This window comes from Panthera uncia (genome assembly GCF_023721935.1).
Source record: "Panthera uncia isolate 11264 chromosome D3 unlocalized genomic scaffold, Puncia_PCG_1.0 HiC_scaffold_8, whole genome shotgun sequence".
Classification (NCBI taxonomy): domain Eukaryota; kingdom Metazoa; phylum Chordata; class Mammalia; order Carnivora; family Felidae; genus Panthera; species Panthera uncia.
Window position 1 is genome coordinate 61,053,598 of NW_026057586.1, and position 16,693 is coordinate 61,070,290.

Here is a 16,693-nt window from a genome sequence, read left to right on the forward strand (position 1 = left end):
CTTGTTTCATGGCAGGATTTATTTCCCAGGAAGACTTGATCATTTGTTATCTGGTCTCAGATAGAGGCTGTTCAGATTTTCCCAAGCCATTCTCAGGACCTGCTTGCCTAAACATTTCCTGTCATTAGCGCATTATCAGAAGGAGGCTTTCACTAGTAGTTCCAGACGGTGTCAAAGGCCGATCAAATGGGAGAATTTTTTCATTTTGGGCAGGGTCTGAATATTTGTACATGTTCTTATAAAGAATGCTGTGTGCCTTTGTGTCAGCGCTGCGGGCTCAGGGGGGAATCCTGCTCCTCGCCTGCTGCCAGCCAGCACCCAGCCACGTGACTGCCGCTGGCTTTTTTCTTTTAGTGGCAGAAGCCATTTCTAGCATCTTCTTGAGCTTCACAAACATTCCTTGATTTCCTAGGCCACCAGTGACTGGACCATCAGGAAGGGATTTGACACTTAATTGGTCGGCAGTCATCTTCATACTTCGTAGGAAAGTCAGGGTTTCCTGCTTCCCTCTGTTTAGGGAATCCTTATACTCCTGCCTTGAAACCCCTCACCCTATTGACTTTCCATACTGTGCTGCTCTGGGCCCCGCTTCCCACGGTTGGTCTGTCTGTGTGTCTGCAGCATGTGTGTGTCAGCAAAAGGGGATTGTGTGGTTCAGCCTCCTTTAAAAGCTTCCTACTGGAGCCTAAGTTTGCCAGAGCCCTTCACCTTGAACCCAAGGTTGTGATCTGCTGCTGGGTCTCTCTTCTTCCATGGACACACCACTAAGGTGGCCACGCATAGAGAGCCTGCCCGCCTGGTGAGCATAGTGTGTGTGGGCAATGTGGTGTGTGTGATGTGTCACTCTGAGTTGTGGACTCTGTCACATTCTGTTTCCTCATAAACTAGAGCTAAATTGCCTCAATCTTTGATCAGATGCCTCACCCAAAAAATCAAAGAAGAAAGAAAGAACAAAAGAAAAAAAAGGAAGGAAGAAGGCAAGGAAGAAAAAAGGAAGAACTAAGCGAGCCTTGAATATGGTTCGCCCAGTCTGGGAGAGGTGTGGAAACTTCTGGAATCTGCCACTTACCTGGTCACAGCCTCCACCGGGCTCTTCGGCTGCGACATCTCAAGACAGGAGGCCTGTCTGTTGCAGAATGAGACCCACAGAAGAGAAGACCCCTATAGCAGGAGAAGGGCAAGGGCTGCAAAGCTGTCACCCTGCCGCTGCCCACGGCCCCACCGCCCCTGGGCCAGTGTTGTCAGACTGCTCTTGTGCCTTGTCTGTTCTCCCCTAGGTAGCAGCTCCCGGCAATTTTCTGCTGACTCTTGGGATCTTACTAAACCACTCTTTTCCTGGTGACTCCCCATATCCCACCTGTGCCCCTTGATCACCTGTCTGCACTGCCAGCCTCTTCACACATATCTGGGCGCTGTCTGTCACTTCAGATGCCGCTGTGGTGTGTCCTTCTCACCATTAGTGCAGATCTGCCCACGCTGGAGTAGGGGCGTCCATCCCCACAGCTGCGTGTGTGGGGACAGTACCGTGCGTTCTCCCGTCTCACGGTTGGAATTGGTCAGGGGAGCCAAGCACTGTGTCCCATGCTGCAGCTGGCTTGTCCTGCGCTCTGGGACCAGAGGCCCCAGGGGCTGAAGGCCTGTGTTACTTGTCATTGTTCAGACCTGTCTGTGGGGATGCTCACACAGAGTGGCTGTGACGAAGTAGTAAAAGTGCTTATGAGCGTAAGCTGACCTGTTAGCTTTAGGGTACTTCCAGGTGGGAATTTTAACTTTCCTGTTTTCAAAAGTCGAATGTAAAATCTTTCAGTATGCTTCAAATTCTAAAAACTTGAGAGAAGGCCTCCTCCGTAAACAGTGAGTAGCACTGTGTTCTTCTGTTTTTTAGGTCGTGTTTTTTGTTTGCTAACAGTACTTCTAATCCAAAAGGAAATGACATTCATTTATATTTGTATCAGAGTGTTTTATGCATAAAGCTTATGGCAACACAGAATTAAAAGATTTACGGTAAAAACAAACCCCCCTCAACCCCTTCGGCAAAGCATTTTTCTGTCCTGCTGAGGGAACGCTCAACTCTTTTGGCAGCTTTTAGCTTTTGCTGCTAGATTTCTAAATAAATAAACATACCGTTATTTCTTGATTTGCCAAATTTAGACGCTATCTAGGAATTATTTACCTCTTTGGTAGATTATTATTTTCTCTCTCTTATATCTTCCTTCTCTCTCCCTTTCCCCCAAAATAGCTATATCGTTTATGGTTGAAAGCACAGAGTTTCCATAATTTTGAAAATACAAATGCCTAACTGTTGTTTATTACTAAGCCATAATTGCATTTTCCTTCTTATGCAATTTCCCCCCGCCTAGGGGATAATAATTCTTTTCATCTGTTTAATTTTATTTTTTAAAAGTCTCTGGCTAAGTCCTTCCATACTCTTACCCACTGTTAGCAGTACGTCATAACGTCATTTTCCACAGGTCAGTCTTTTTGGGCAGCACACCCATTCCCAGTTTCCATGGTGCCATCCATTCTGGAAGCCAGGCCTCGCTCTCTGACCAAACAGCCACGTGGCTGTCATCCCCTTTTCTGGGCATTCCTGGGCATTTCCTTGGCCTTCTCTCCTGGAGCCCTTGTTTCCCTGCTTCCCTGCTTTCCTCTTTCTCTTTACTGTTACAGGATGGGGAAGGACATCTCTTTGTGGTTTCTAAGACTTGGTACATCTGAAAATGTCTTTTCTGTTCTCATACTTTGTTCACAGCATAGCTTGACGTACAGTTCTTTAAAAAAATATTTTCACTCAGAATTTTGAAGGCATTTTTCTATTTTTTTTCACTCAGATTATCAACTTCTGTATACGAATTATTTCTCTCCCTGGAAGCTTTTAGGGTCTTTTTATCCTTGATGTTCTGAAATTTCATGAGGTTAAGCCTTATTTGAAGTGATCTTTTAATATTATTATTATTATGTTTATTTTATTTTTGAGAGAGAGAGAGAGAGCACGAGTGGGAGAGGGGCAGAGAGAGAGGGAGACACAGGATCTGAAGGAGGCTCCGAATCTGAACTGTCAACACAGAGCCCGATGCAGGGCTCGAACTCACAAACTGTGAGATCATGACCTGAGCCAAAGCCGGATGCTTAACTGACTAAGCCACCCAGGTGCCCCATTTGAAGTGATCTTTTAAAATTCATTGTGCTGCACTGTGCATGTTAAATTCCTGGTTTTGATATTGTAATTATGCATGATATTATTAGGGGGAAGAGGGTCAAGGGTACATGGGACATTCCTGTATTATCCTTGCAGCTTCCTGTGAATCTATAATAATTTCAAAATTAAAACTAAAAAAATATATAAATAGTAACATCATGGAAAATGGTAGAGGTGGGTGCTCCAAGAATCTGTCCCTCCACTGAAACAACCAATAAGCTGGCAAAAAATAACAGAATCAATGTTTGTAGAACTGTGGATTCTAATAGAATACTTCAACCAGGGGAGCATTTAATGAATCCTGATTAATCTACCCTGCAGATTTTGGACTTGCCAGCCTCCATAATTATGACCGCTAATTACTTAAAATAAATCTCTGTCTATATTTACACATTCTATTGGTTCTGGTTCTCTGGAAACCCTAACTAATACATTATTAGAGCTAAATTGGTATTGATTCAAATTATATTTTTCTGAGTTTAAGATGTTAATTATAATCACCAGGGTAACTAATAAGAAAATAACTAAAAAATATCCAGAAGATAAAAGGGGAATGAAAATGGTACACTAGAAAAAAAAAAAAACCCAACACAACAGATGAAGATGGAAATAATTCAGGAACAGAAAGTTTTGGAACTCAATAGAAAACAACTAACAGTGTAAAAAAAAAAAAAAACCAAAAAACAACTACTGTAAAAAGTTAGTGCTTCTTTAACAGTAATTACTTTAAAAGTAAATAGATTAAATTCACCAGTTAAAGGACAGAGATTGGCAGAATAGATGAAAAAACATGATCCTACTATATATGCCGTCTACAAGAGACTCACTTCAGATCCAAAGACACAAATGGGTTCAATGTGAAAGATGGAACAAGATATTCCATGTAAATAAGAACCAAGAGAGCTGGAGTGGCCATGCTCATATCAGACACAATCTACTTTTGGTCAAAAAAATGTTATAAGAGACAAATAAGGACATTATATATCAATGAGAGGGTCAATTCATCAAGAAGATAAACATTATAGCCATTTACACACCAAGCTACAGAGCCCCCAAATATATGAAGGAAACATTAGCTGAACTAAAAGGAGAAATAGTTCTACAATTATAGCTGGACACTTCAATAACCCACTTTTAATAATGGGCAAGACACCTAGACAGAAGATCAATAAGGAAACGGAGGACTAGAATAACACTATAAACCAACTTGACCTAACATATCCATAGCACACTTCACTCAACACCAGAGTATACATTTTTCTCAAGAACACATGGATTATTCTCCAGGATAAACCATTTGTTAGGCCAAACACCAAGTCTCAATAAATTTAAGAAGACTGAAATCACAAAATATCTTTTGTGATCCCCATGAAGTGAAATTAGAAATCAACAATAGGGGCACCCGGGTGGCTCAGTTGGTTAAGCATCCGACTTAGGCTCAGGTCATGATCTCATGGTTTGTGAGTTTGAGCCCCGCATCAGCCTCTGTGCTGACAGCTCAGAGCCTGGAGCCTGCTTTGGATTCTGTGTCTTTCTCTCTCTCTGTTCCTCCCTCCCTCCCTCTCTCTCTCTTTCTCTCTCTCTCACAAAAATAAACATTAAAAAAAAAAAAGAAATCAACAGTATAAGGTAAATGGAAAATTCAGAAATATGTTGAATTTTTAAAGTATATGCTAACAACTAGCGAATCAAATAATAAATTACAAATGAAATTATAACATTTTGAGATGAATGGAAATGAAAATACAACATATGCTATGAGAGCAGTGATCAAAGGGAAATTCATAGCTGCAAACACCTATGTTTGAAAGATCTCAAATCATTAACGTGACTTGAAGGAACTAGAAAATGAAGGACAAACGAAACTCAGAATAGAAAACTAAACTAGAGAATAGAAAAATAGAATCATTGAAATCAAAAGTTGTTTAGTTGAAAAGATCAACAAAGTTGACAAGACTTTAGTTAGACTGACCAAGAATAAAAAGGATTCAGAATAAAAATATCAGAAAAGAAAGTGAGGCATTACTACACATCTTACAGAAATAAAAGGATATAAGAGAATACTGTGAACAGTTGTATACCAACAAATTAGATCATCTATATGTGATGGAGAAACTACTAAAAACACACAAATTCCCAGAACTAATTTAAGGAGAAATAGAATCTCAATAGACCTATGACAAAGACATTGAATCAGTAATTAAAAACCTTCCGACCAAAGCTTCTTAGGGGGCAGCATAGGAAGGAAGCCCTGAAGTTTGGTGTAACTGCAACCTAGGTAGATGGGCTAAAGGTAGGCATCTGGTCTGACTGCTGACACTGCCCAAGAAGAAGCCTGCATTGGCTCCAGACTGGTACATTCTAACAATGCAGGGATCAAACCCTGCCCAGTGAGCCCCCAGCAGACAAAGAGAGGCATTACGGATGACTGATCTGAAGACAAATGCATCCCAGGCATAACAGTAGGACACACGTGGCCCACATAGGAGACTTCCCTGAACTGCCTGGTTCTGGTGAACAGGAAGCATTATACTGCAGGGCACTGTGGGACCTCTTCTTCATAAGGCCACTACTTTCAAGATCAGGAGATGTGGCAGACTTTCCTAACCCATAGAAACAAACACAGAGAGACAAAATGAGAAGACAGGAGTATGTCCCAAATGCAAGAACAGGACAAAATCACAGCACAAGAGCTAAATGAAATGGAGCAAAGCAATATTCCTGATAGAGAATTCAAAGTAATGGTCATAAAGATACCCACTGGACTTGAGAAAAAGAGTAGAGGATCTCAGTGAGACCTTCAACAAAGAGATTGAAAATATGAAGAAAAAAAAAAGAACCAGCCAAAGATGAAGAACTTATAACTGAAATAACAAATACACTAGAGAGAAATGGTAGATTAGAGGAGGCAGAAGAATGAGTCAGTGATCTGAAGACAGGGTAATGGAAAGCAACCAAACTGAATAGCAAAAAGGAAAAAGGATAGTAAAAAATGAGAATAGGTTAAGGGAACTCAATGACATAACTGTAATAACATTCATAAAAGGATCCCAGAAGGAGGAGAGAGAGGGAGGGGAACAGAAAATTTATTTGAAGAAATACCTGAAAACTTCCCTAATCTGGGGAAGGAGACAGACATCCAGATCCAGGAGGTGCAGTGAGTCCCCCAACAAAGTCAACCCAAACCAAGGAGGTCCACACCAAGATGCATAATAATTAAAATAGCAAAAAATAGTGATAGAGAATTTTTAAGAGCAGTAAGAAAACAGTTACATACACAGGAAACCCCAGAAGGCTATCAGCTGATTTTTCAGCAGAAACTTTTCAGGCCAGAATAGTGTCATGATATATTCAAAGTATTGACAAGAAAAACCCTACAACCAAAAATACTATACCCAACAAGGTTATCATTCAGAATAGAATTAGTAATAAAGGGTTTCCCAGACAAAAGTTAAAAGTGTTCACCACTAAAGCAGACTTATAAGAAATGTTAAAGGGAATTCTTTGACTGAAAAAACAGAAGTCATAATCAGGAGTAAGAAAATTATGAAAGGAAAAAATTTCACAGGTAAGTGCAAACATATAATAAAAATAGTAGATTAAACACTTATAAAACCAGTATGGAGTTTAAAGCACAAAAGCAGTAAAATCAAGAATATCTACAAAAATCAGTCAAGAGATTCACAAAATAAAAGGATATAAAATATGACATCATGTACATAAAATGGGGGTGGAGGAGTAAAAATCTAGTGCTTTTAGAACTTAAGCAACAATCAACTTAATAACATACACTACTGTACGTGTAAGATGTTATAGATGAGCCTAATGGTAAACATAAATCAAAAACCTATAATAGATATACAAAAAAATAGAGAAAGGAATCCAAGGCATAACATTAAAGAAAGTCTTCAAACCACAAGGGAAGAGAGCAAAAGAAGAAAGGAACAGAGAAGAACTACAAAAACAACTGTAAAACAAAATGGCAACAAGCAAAATTTAAGTGTAATGGTCTAACGCTCCAATCAAGACATAGTGTGAGTGAATGGATAAAAAAGCAAGACCCATATATATGCTGCCGATAAAAGACTTACTTCAGACTTAAAGACACCTGCAAATTGAAAGTGAAGGGACAGAAAAACATTTACCATGCAAATGGAAGTGAAAAGGCTGGAGTAGCAATGCTTACATTGGATAAAATAGACTTTAAGAGAAAGACTGTAATGACAAAGAAGAACATTACATAATGATAAAGGGAACAATCCAACAAGAGGATATAACAATTGTAAATATACATCCAACATAGGAGCACCTAAATACATAAGGCAACTATTAACAGACATAGAGGAAGAAATTGACAGTTATATAGTCATAGTAAGGGACTTTGACACCCCACTTACATCAATGGATATATTACCTAGAGAGAAGAAAATCAACTAGGAAAGAGTGGCTTTGAATGACACATTAAATAAGATGGAGCTAACAGATGTATTCAGAACATTCCATCTGAAAACAGCAGAATACACATTCTTTTCAAGTATACATGGAATATTCTCCAGAATAGATGACCTGTTAGGCCACAAAATGAATCTCAATAAATTTAAAAATTCAATACATTAAAAAATATCATGCATCTTTTCCAGCCATAATGGTATGAAACTAGAAATCAATCACAAAAAATTTGAAAGAACACAAATACATGAAGAATAAGTAACATTCTACTAAACAATGAATGGGTCAACCAAGAAATCAAAGAGAAAATTAAAAAAATACATGGAGACCAATGAAAATGAAAACACAGTGGTCCAAAATCTTAGGGATGCAGCAAAGCTGTTCTAAGAAGGAATTGTATAGCAATACAGGTCTACCTCAAGAAACAAGAAAAAGCTCAAATAAACAACCTACCCTTACAGCTAAAGGAGTGAGAAAAAGAACAAAGCCCAAATTCAGTAGAAGGAAGGAAATAATAAAGATTAAAGCAGAAATAAATGAAGAAGAGACTAAAAATACAATAGAACAGATCAATGAAACCAGGAGTTGGTTCTTTGGAAAGATAAGTAAAACTGATAAACCTTTAGCCAGACTTATCAAGAAAAAATAAGTAAACTCATGAATGAAGGAAAAAAACGAAGCAAAACAAAACCAAAAATAATCTGCCAACAGAGAAAAGACCAGGGCCAGATGGTTTTACTGGTGAATTCTACCAAACATTAAATAATTAATGCAAATCCTTTGCAAACCCTTCCAAAAAAGAGGAGAGAATACTTTCTAACTCATTCTGTGAGACCCAATATTACTTTGATACCAAAGTTAGGTAAAGACCCCCAGAGAATAAATCTAGACTAATATCCTTTATAAATACTGATGCAAAAATCTTCAACAAAATACTAGCAAGCTGGATCTAACAGCATATTAAAAGGATACACACCATGACTAACTGGGATGTATCCCAGAAGCAGGAGGGTGGTTCAAATACAAAAATCAATGCTATATACCTCATTAATAGAACTAATGGAAAAAGTCCCACATGATTATCTCAGTTGATGCAGAAAAAGCATTTGAAAAAACACCCTTTCATGATGAAAACACTATTCTGGGAATAGAAATAATAATTCTAGAAATAGTTTAGGTATAGGAATAGAAAAGAACTTCCTCTCCATGATAAAGGGCATTTATGAAAAACCCACAGCCAACATCCTATTCAATGATGAAAGACTGCAATCTCCCCCTAAGATCAAGAACACGACAAAGATGTCCACTGTTGTCACTGATGTTGAACATTGTACTAGAAGTTCTAGCCAGAGCAGTTAGATAAGAAAAAGAAGTATTAGGCATCCAAACTAGAAAGGAAGAAATAAAACTATCCATAGTCATAGATGGCAGATCCTGTATGTAGAAAACCTTAAGCCACCAGAAAGCTAATAAAGGGTGTTTAGCTAAATTACAGGGTACAAGATCACATAAAAATCAATTGTGTTTCTTTACAATAGCAATGAGCAACCTCATAAGAAAATTAAGGAAACTATGAAATTTACAGTGGCATCCAAAAGAATAAAATACATGGAAATAAAACAAGGTGAAGGACTGTACATGAAAATTACAAAACATTGCAGAAAGAAATGAAAAAAAAACCCATAAATTAATGGAAAGACATCCCTTGTTCATGGATGGGAAGACTAATAATTGTTAAGATGGTAGTACTACCCAAAACATTCTGAAAAATCAAGACCGTTCTTATATAAAAATTTCTATAGCTTTTTTTTTCAGAAATGGAAAAGCCCATCCTCAGATTCATACGGAATTGCGAGGGATCCTGCATAGCCAAAACAATATTGAAATAGAACAAATTTGGAGGACTCACACTTCCCAATTTCAAAACTTTTTTTTTTGTTTTATTTTTGAGAGTGTGCACGCACGAGAGAGAGAGAGAGAGAGAGCATGAGCAGGGAAGGGGCATAGGGAGACAGAGACACAGAATCTGAAGCAGGCTCCAGGCCCTGAGCTGTCAGCACAGAGCCTGACATGGGGCTTGAGCCCATGAACTGCGAGATCATGACCAGAGCTTAAGTCAGACGCTTAACTGACTGAGCTACCCAGGTGCCCCACCAATTTCAAAACTTTTTACAAAGCTACAGTAATGAAAGCAATTTGGGACCAGCATAAAGATAGACAAATAGGTCAGTGGAATTAAATTGAGAGTCTAGAAGTAAACCCATGTATCTATGGCCAATTGATATTCAACAAGCGTGCCAAAACAATTCAATGAGGAAAGAATAGTCTCTTCAACAGATGGTTCTGGGATAACTGGATATCTACATATAAGAGAATGAAATTGGACCATTACTTCACACCATATCCGAAGACTAACTCAAAATGGATCAAAAACCGACAAATAAGAATAAAAACTATGGTGCCTGGGCGGCTCAGTAGGTTAAACATCCTATTCTTGATTTTGGCTCAGGTCATGATCTCATGGTTCATGAGATGGAGTCCTGTGTCCAGCTCTGTGCTGACAGCACCGAGCCTGCTTGGGATTCTCTCTCTCTGCCACCCCCCCCCCCCCAAAAAAAAAACAAACTTAAAAAAAAAAAAAGAACAAAAACTATACAACTCTTAGAAGAAAACATAAGGGTATATATTCATGATCTTGGATTTGGCAATGGATTCTTAGATATGACTACAAAAGCATGAACAACAAAAGAAAAAGTAGATAAATTTGACTTCATCAAAATTAAAGTTTTGTGCATCAAAAGACACTATCAAGAAAGTGGAAAGACAAGCTACATAATGAAAGAAAAAATTGCAAATCACATATCCAAAAAGGATCTGTTATCCAGAATGTATAAAAAACTCTACAACTCAACAACAAAAAGACAACTCAATTTAAAAATGGGCAAATAATATGAATAGACATTTCTCCTAAGAATATATACAAATGGCCAATGAGCACAAGAAAAAATGTTCAACATCATTATTCATTAGGGAAATGCAAATCAAACCCACAGAAACCACTCACAACCACTAGGATGGCTGTAATAAACTAAATGGAAAATAAGCATAGCAAAGATGTGGAGAAATTGGAAGCTTTGTTCATAGTGTTGCAAATGTAAAATGGTACAGCCACTCCACCCCTAGTTGTATACCCCAAAGTATTGAAAACAAGTACATATTTATACATGAATGTTCACAGTAGCACTACTCACAATAGTCAAAAAGTAGAAACTCAAATGTCCTTCAACCGATAAATGGTTACATAAAATGTGGTCCATACATATGCTGGAATATTATTCAGCTATAAAAAGGAATGAAGTACTGATCCACACTACAATATGGATGAATCTCTAGAACATTATGCTAAATAAAAGAAGTCAAATGCAAAAGGCCACATACTATATGATTCCATTTGTATGCAGTATCTATCATGGATAATCCATACAGACTGAAAGTAGATTGGTTGTTGCCAAGGGGAGAGGGGAGGTATAAATGGGGAAGAATCTGCTTTATGCATTTGAGATTTCCTTTTGGGGTGATGAAAATGCTTTGGAACTAGACAGAGGTGGTGGTTGCACAACCGTGTGAATGTACTAAATACCACTGAATTGTATGCTTGAAAATGGTTAACTTATGTGAATTTCATTTCAGTAAAAAAGAGGAAAATATATAGCTGTAAACACATACCTATAAGTACACATGCATACATAAAGCTTTTGTATGTCAGCAAGACATCAAAAAGAAAGAAACAAACAATTCATTGTGTTGGGAACTTTGTGGTCCCTTTGGTTCTGGTAATGATTTCTTTGACGATTTCCCCACCATTCTCTCTTCTGCTTTTCTGGAAGTCCTCTTGGTCATATTGGATTGATCTCATAATTTTGTTCTGTTTTCTCTCATCTTTGTTCTACCTTTTGGGAGGTTTCCTGGACTTTATCTTCCAAGAATTTCATGAGTTTTTATTTTGGCAAATTGTAGTTTTAATTTCTCTTTCCTTTTTCTTATGGGATCCTGTTCTTGCTTCATAGATGTAGTGTCCTCCCTCCTCTCTCTGCAGGTAAACACTAAGTGAAGCTTTCTTCTGCATCTTGGTGTCTCCTCTGTCTCCCTTTGCATGGGAGGCTTCCTCGGGTGTCTTTCATGCTGACGTACCTGACACAAGCTGAAGTGGGGGTGAGGAGTGAGGCTTGCTGGCTGTTGGGCTCACTGCAGGTCATTGAGGGTGTCCTGTGGCCTTTTCCACCGCCCCCCCCATTCCCTTCTCTCTGAAGTGGTTCAGTTTCTCCCAACAAGACTCCTCAACCTTTATTTTTTGGGGTGGAACCCAGGGGTCTAAGAGTCAGGCTGTTAAATGGTTTTCAGCCTGTCCCTTGCTGTCCCCTGTGTGTCCCCTCTCTCTGGACAACCCTTGGGCTCTGAATGGCTTGTGTTGGACCCCCTCTACCGCATCACAGCCCATGCCTCTGCCTTCCAACTTCTTATGGGCAGTGAGGGTGCTGACTCCGTGGGTTCTGAAGTTTTGTTTCCGTTTTACTCCTGATAGTTTTATGGACATTTCAGCAGACAAAGGGCCAAAGGCTTTTTTTCCCCACCATCTTGAAATCAGAGTTTTGCTCGCTTTTATAAAAAGTATTCCCTCAAAAAACACATAAAAGCAATCCATGTTTATAGTTAAAACACACACACACACACACACACACACACACGAGTCTCGAAGAGTGAAAGCCTCCCCTTTAGAGGAAGAGTTCCTGGGCTCTGCCAGTTAACTCCTGATTTTTACAAAGGTTTCCGGAACTGTTTTAAGCAAATGCCAAGGATATATGGGTTTGTTTTCCTTTTTTATTAAACACAGAAGGAACCATACTGTGTATACTGTTTTGTGCCTTTTTTCTATTTTTAAGCAACATTGTCTTAAAAAGTTCCCTCTTGCAGTTTAGCTGTATAGCACTGACGTCTTAATTCCTCAAGGATTTGCAGGTTCCTTGCAGATAAACCCTGGATTTGCAAAGGCAGTGGGTGCAGGGCAGAACATCTGTCACTCTGCTGCAAAACTGCACTCTGTCCCATGTATCAGCCTAGACACTGAACGCTTTCTCTAGTGACAGCCTCTTGTTCCACTTGTAGGTAACTCTGTTCCACCTAGTGTAACTGTATAACCTTGTAGAGGTAATGGTGTAAAAACTGTCATGTATAGAGTCCTTTTAAAAGGGAACATGGAAATTTGTGAGTTGGGAAACCACATTTGGAAGCAGGGATGAGTATCAGAAAATGTAGATTATCTTGATTCCCCTACAATGTGCAGGGATGCCCAGTGTAGTTTCAGAGGAAGATGGCATTTTTAGGGCAAGTACATGTAAACATCAGTTACCCAGCCACTTCAAATTTTTGGTGGATTGAAGTGTGATAAAAATAAGCCTATTCATGTGTTGGTTTTTTTTTTATTCTCCTAGGCTTTCTATTATAAATAAAAAAATTTTAAGATAGTCATTAAGAAAGTGGTAGTGATTATTTTCAAAATGTGTTTAGTATAAAATAGTTTGGTTTTGTAACTTTCGTTTTGGTCTGGGAATGGATTCAATATTGATCTGTGCAATGCTTTCTATTTGGAATTCACTATAAGCACAAAAACAAATTCTGTATGATAAAATATCATGGAAGCTGGGTGGCAAAGCCAGGTGAAATTAAACCTTGATTTTTAGTTTGAGAACATGTTCTCAACTTTAATTACAGAGTATTGCATCACAATGAATACCTGTGATCACTGCTGTTGCATTGATGTTCAGTAGGTACCCCCAGCACCTGGAGGGGCCTCATTTCCTGAGATGCCCTCTGGCAGAAGTATGAGAAGATAAGCGTGATGGGACCTGAACAGCCACGGTCTTCATCTCACCAGTTTAGAGGTGGGCACATCCCTGGGCGGGGTGGGGTGGTTCCTCAGTGCTGTTCTCTCGGCAGGGTCGCGAGGCCTTGGAGTGGGTGATTGGCCGACTTAACACGGAGCTGGAGGGCCTGGCAGCCCCCGCCTGCGCCAGAGCGTGAAACACCAGCGGAGCCCAGGACCCGGAGACGCAGGTGCAGCAGCAGGTGGCAGACGTTCACCCCCACCCCCAACCCCCCCGCTCCGCCCCAGGCAGTGGGGCTGCGAATTCCCTCCACACTTGGTCTGTTGGAGCGAGCATGTGTGATCAGTGCATGGCTACTCTGGAAAGAGAGTGAATTTGCCAGATCTTGGTCTACGGCTTACCTTTACCTTCTTTCTTTATTTTTTTAAGTAGGCTCCATGCCCCCCCCCCCCTCCCCAGGGTGGGACTTGAACTCCCGCGCTGAGATCAAGGGTTGCATGTTCTACTGACTGAGCCAGCCAGGTGCCCCTAGCTTACCTTTACTTTTATCTTTATTATTATTATTTGATGGAAAGTTTTGTTTACTAAACAGGTTAAATTTCTGATATACCTTCCCCAGAAGCCAAGGTATCAGAGTGTAAAAGGGAATGGCTTTCTCCCATCATTCAAATAGAAGTTTCTCTGGGTTTTTGTCCTGAGTCGGTTGTAATCACAGACCATGGATGTTCCAAGTCTGGCTGTGGCTCTCGGATCCAGCGTCAGTGCTCCAGGCGGTGGAACACCGTCCTTTCAACGCAAGCTGTGTGTGGGGCCTCCGTGCCTGCCCCCGCTCAAGTTTGGGGCCATTCCACAAATGTGATAGCTGTTCTGCATGCACACTTAATTTACTGACTGATCTTGAAGATCAGTCTGTCTTGAAGACAGACCCTAGATTTAATTTAGGAGATGGGTTTTTAATTATATGTATACAGCGAATAACAAAGCATCCCCATTTCATTTTAGTTTCTGAACAAGAAATGGGGTACTTTTTTCGTTTTAACCAAACCAATCAGTTTAGTTTTTTTTTAGAAGAGAAATGAGTTATCAGGAGAAACTATTTTGGTAATGTCCTATTACTTGCCTAATGCTTTATTTTATTGCCCAAAGCACAGAAATAAATCCAGAATCCTGCTGCCTTTCCTTAGTTTGCAGTGTTACCTCCCTGTTAGTGTGGCCTTTTGAGTTTGGTAGGAATAAAAGTTGAATACACCAGTTACTGTGTCAACTCTTCACCTAAACTAGAAGGCACTACAGCTAAACAAGAAGCTTCCTGTTGGAAGCTGGGCTTCCCAGAGCTCTGCGAGCGCTCTAGGCGATCCTGTGGTCTGTGTATTGGTACCTGTCTTCTGGTTAGGTAGCTACTTCCATACAAGCTTTCTAGAAGCAGAGCCAGGAGCTCTCTGGAAATAGGTTTCCCTTTTTGTAGGAAAATTGGTGGTGCTGAATATTCTTTGAAGACTGTTCCACCTATGTGGCATTAGAACCAACTGTTAAAACTGTATCTGATTTGCACCAGTGGCTTTTTGGCTTCTAAAGAGTAGGTGACTATTTGCCTCCAGCATTTCTGTCCTCACATTAAGGGTTAGGCATGCTTTGATATAGGAGTTAATTGCTGGGTGTCTCTGTTAGAAGCTTCATTTCCCTCCCCCCCTGAATAGTCTTCCCTAGCAGATCTCTCCTTATGGTTGAGCCTTAGTGAATGCCCAATATATTCAGAACAGGTGTTCATAGGTTCTGTTACAACTTCAGTGTCCAAAGAGGAAGTAGGGTTATTTATTTGGGTGACTTTGGTGGCCGAGGAGATTACCCTTTGTGAGCCAGCTGTTGGATTATAGGTATGTAGGAGTAAATCTGGGCAGCGTGTGACTGCTTCATACCGCTTCAGTTTCCTCCTCATAAAACGCAGACACTGAACCCAGCTCCAGGATCGAACCAGGGAGCAGACGTGAAGCGCCTCAGTGCAGCCTCGTGGCACCTTGGTCCACAGTGCTGGTACCACTGGCACTGGCCTGACGTTGGGCCAGAGTCCCCTGGGGGGGGGGGGCGCCACTGGGCAAGGCTAGAATTGGGAACACTGGGCTTCGCTGATGGAACACTTTTTGAAGCGAGGGCATGTTTTAACTTTTATCTTCACTCGTAAAGAAGTAACTGTCCATGAGGCAAGTGGTAAGACATTAATGAGTACAACTAAGGACTGCTTTAGATTTCTGTCCTTCACTGCTCATCATTGTCTAGGCTTCTCTTCACCTATTATAGGACAGTCTGCTTAGGGCAGGGTTGGCAGACTATAGTCTATGAGCTAAGCATGGTTTTTGCATTTTTAAAGAGTTGCAAATAAAACCCCCCCACATAGAAGAGTATGCAGCAGAGACCATATGAAGCCCACCAGACCTAAGACTTACTATCTGGCGCTTAAAGCCAACCCCTTTCTTAGAGATTCCACTGCATCTCTTAATCAACATAAATCAAACTAAATTTGTTCCCTTTCATCAAACTTTCTGCTCCCTCATTTCTAAGTAGTGCTGCTTCCATTTGCCAAGTACAAAAACTGAGTTATTTAAGACTTATTTCTCTGGCCCTTTCTGTAGCCATATGCAAACCAAACATTCCTTTAAAAGGTCTCAGATCAATTCTGTCTTCTCATTTCCCTGTCGAAGTCTACTTTAGGTCTTATGCGGTGTGGCCAGCTTCCAAGACAGCCCCCAAGGAGGCTGCCTCCTAGTGGCCATGTCTATGGGTGGTCTCTTCCCACACTGAGCAGTGTGTGACCAGTGGGATACTGCAGAATACTCCACGATGCTCTGTGACTTCCCAGGCCAGGTCATAAGAGACGCTGTGACTTGTACCTTGCTTGTTCGTGCATCACCTGCTCTGGGGCAAGCCAGCTGCCATGTCATGAGATGCTGGAGGAGCCCAACAGGGAGGTCCATGTGGTTAGGAGCTGTGAGAGGGAGCCATCTTGGAAGCAGATCTTCTAGCCCCAGGGAAGCCATGAGCTAACTACAGGCCCAGCTGATGTCTTGACTGCAACCTCTGAGATGCCCGGCCAGAATCACCCAGCTAAAGCTGCTCCTGATTTTCTGACCACGGAAACTTGTGAGATAATAAATGTTTTCTGTTTCAA

The 16,693-nt window shown here is 40.4% G+C and overlaps 1 protein-coding gene across 3 annotated transcripts in view; it reads left to right on the forward strand.

Moving 5' to 3' along the window:
• The window catches only part of PRELID3A (PRELI domain containing 3A), a 31,918-nt gene extending 15,225 nt beyond the window's left edge, over positions 1-16,693 (forward strand). Inside the window, exons 6-7 of one of the 3 annotated variants that reach the window (XM_049620464.1) lie at positions 13,643-13,759; positions 16,227-16,693. In XM_049620464.1, coding sequence (XP_049476421.1) covers positions 13,643-13,726 — 84 coding nt within the window. In that variant the 3' untranslated portion in view covers positions 13,727-13,759; positions 16,227-16,693. Of the gene's footprint in view, positions 1-915; positions 6,039-13,642; positions 13,760-16,226 lie in introns of those variants that run through there. The other 2 variants (XM_049620463.1, XM_049620466.1) reach the window with 2 other exon arrangements.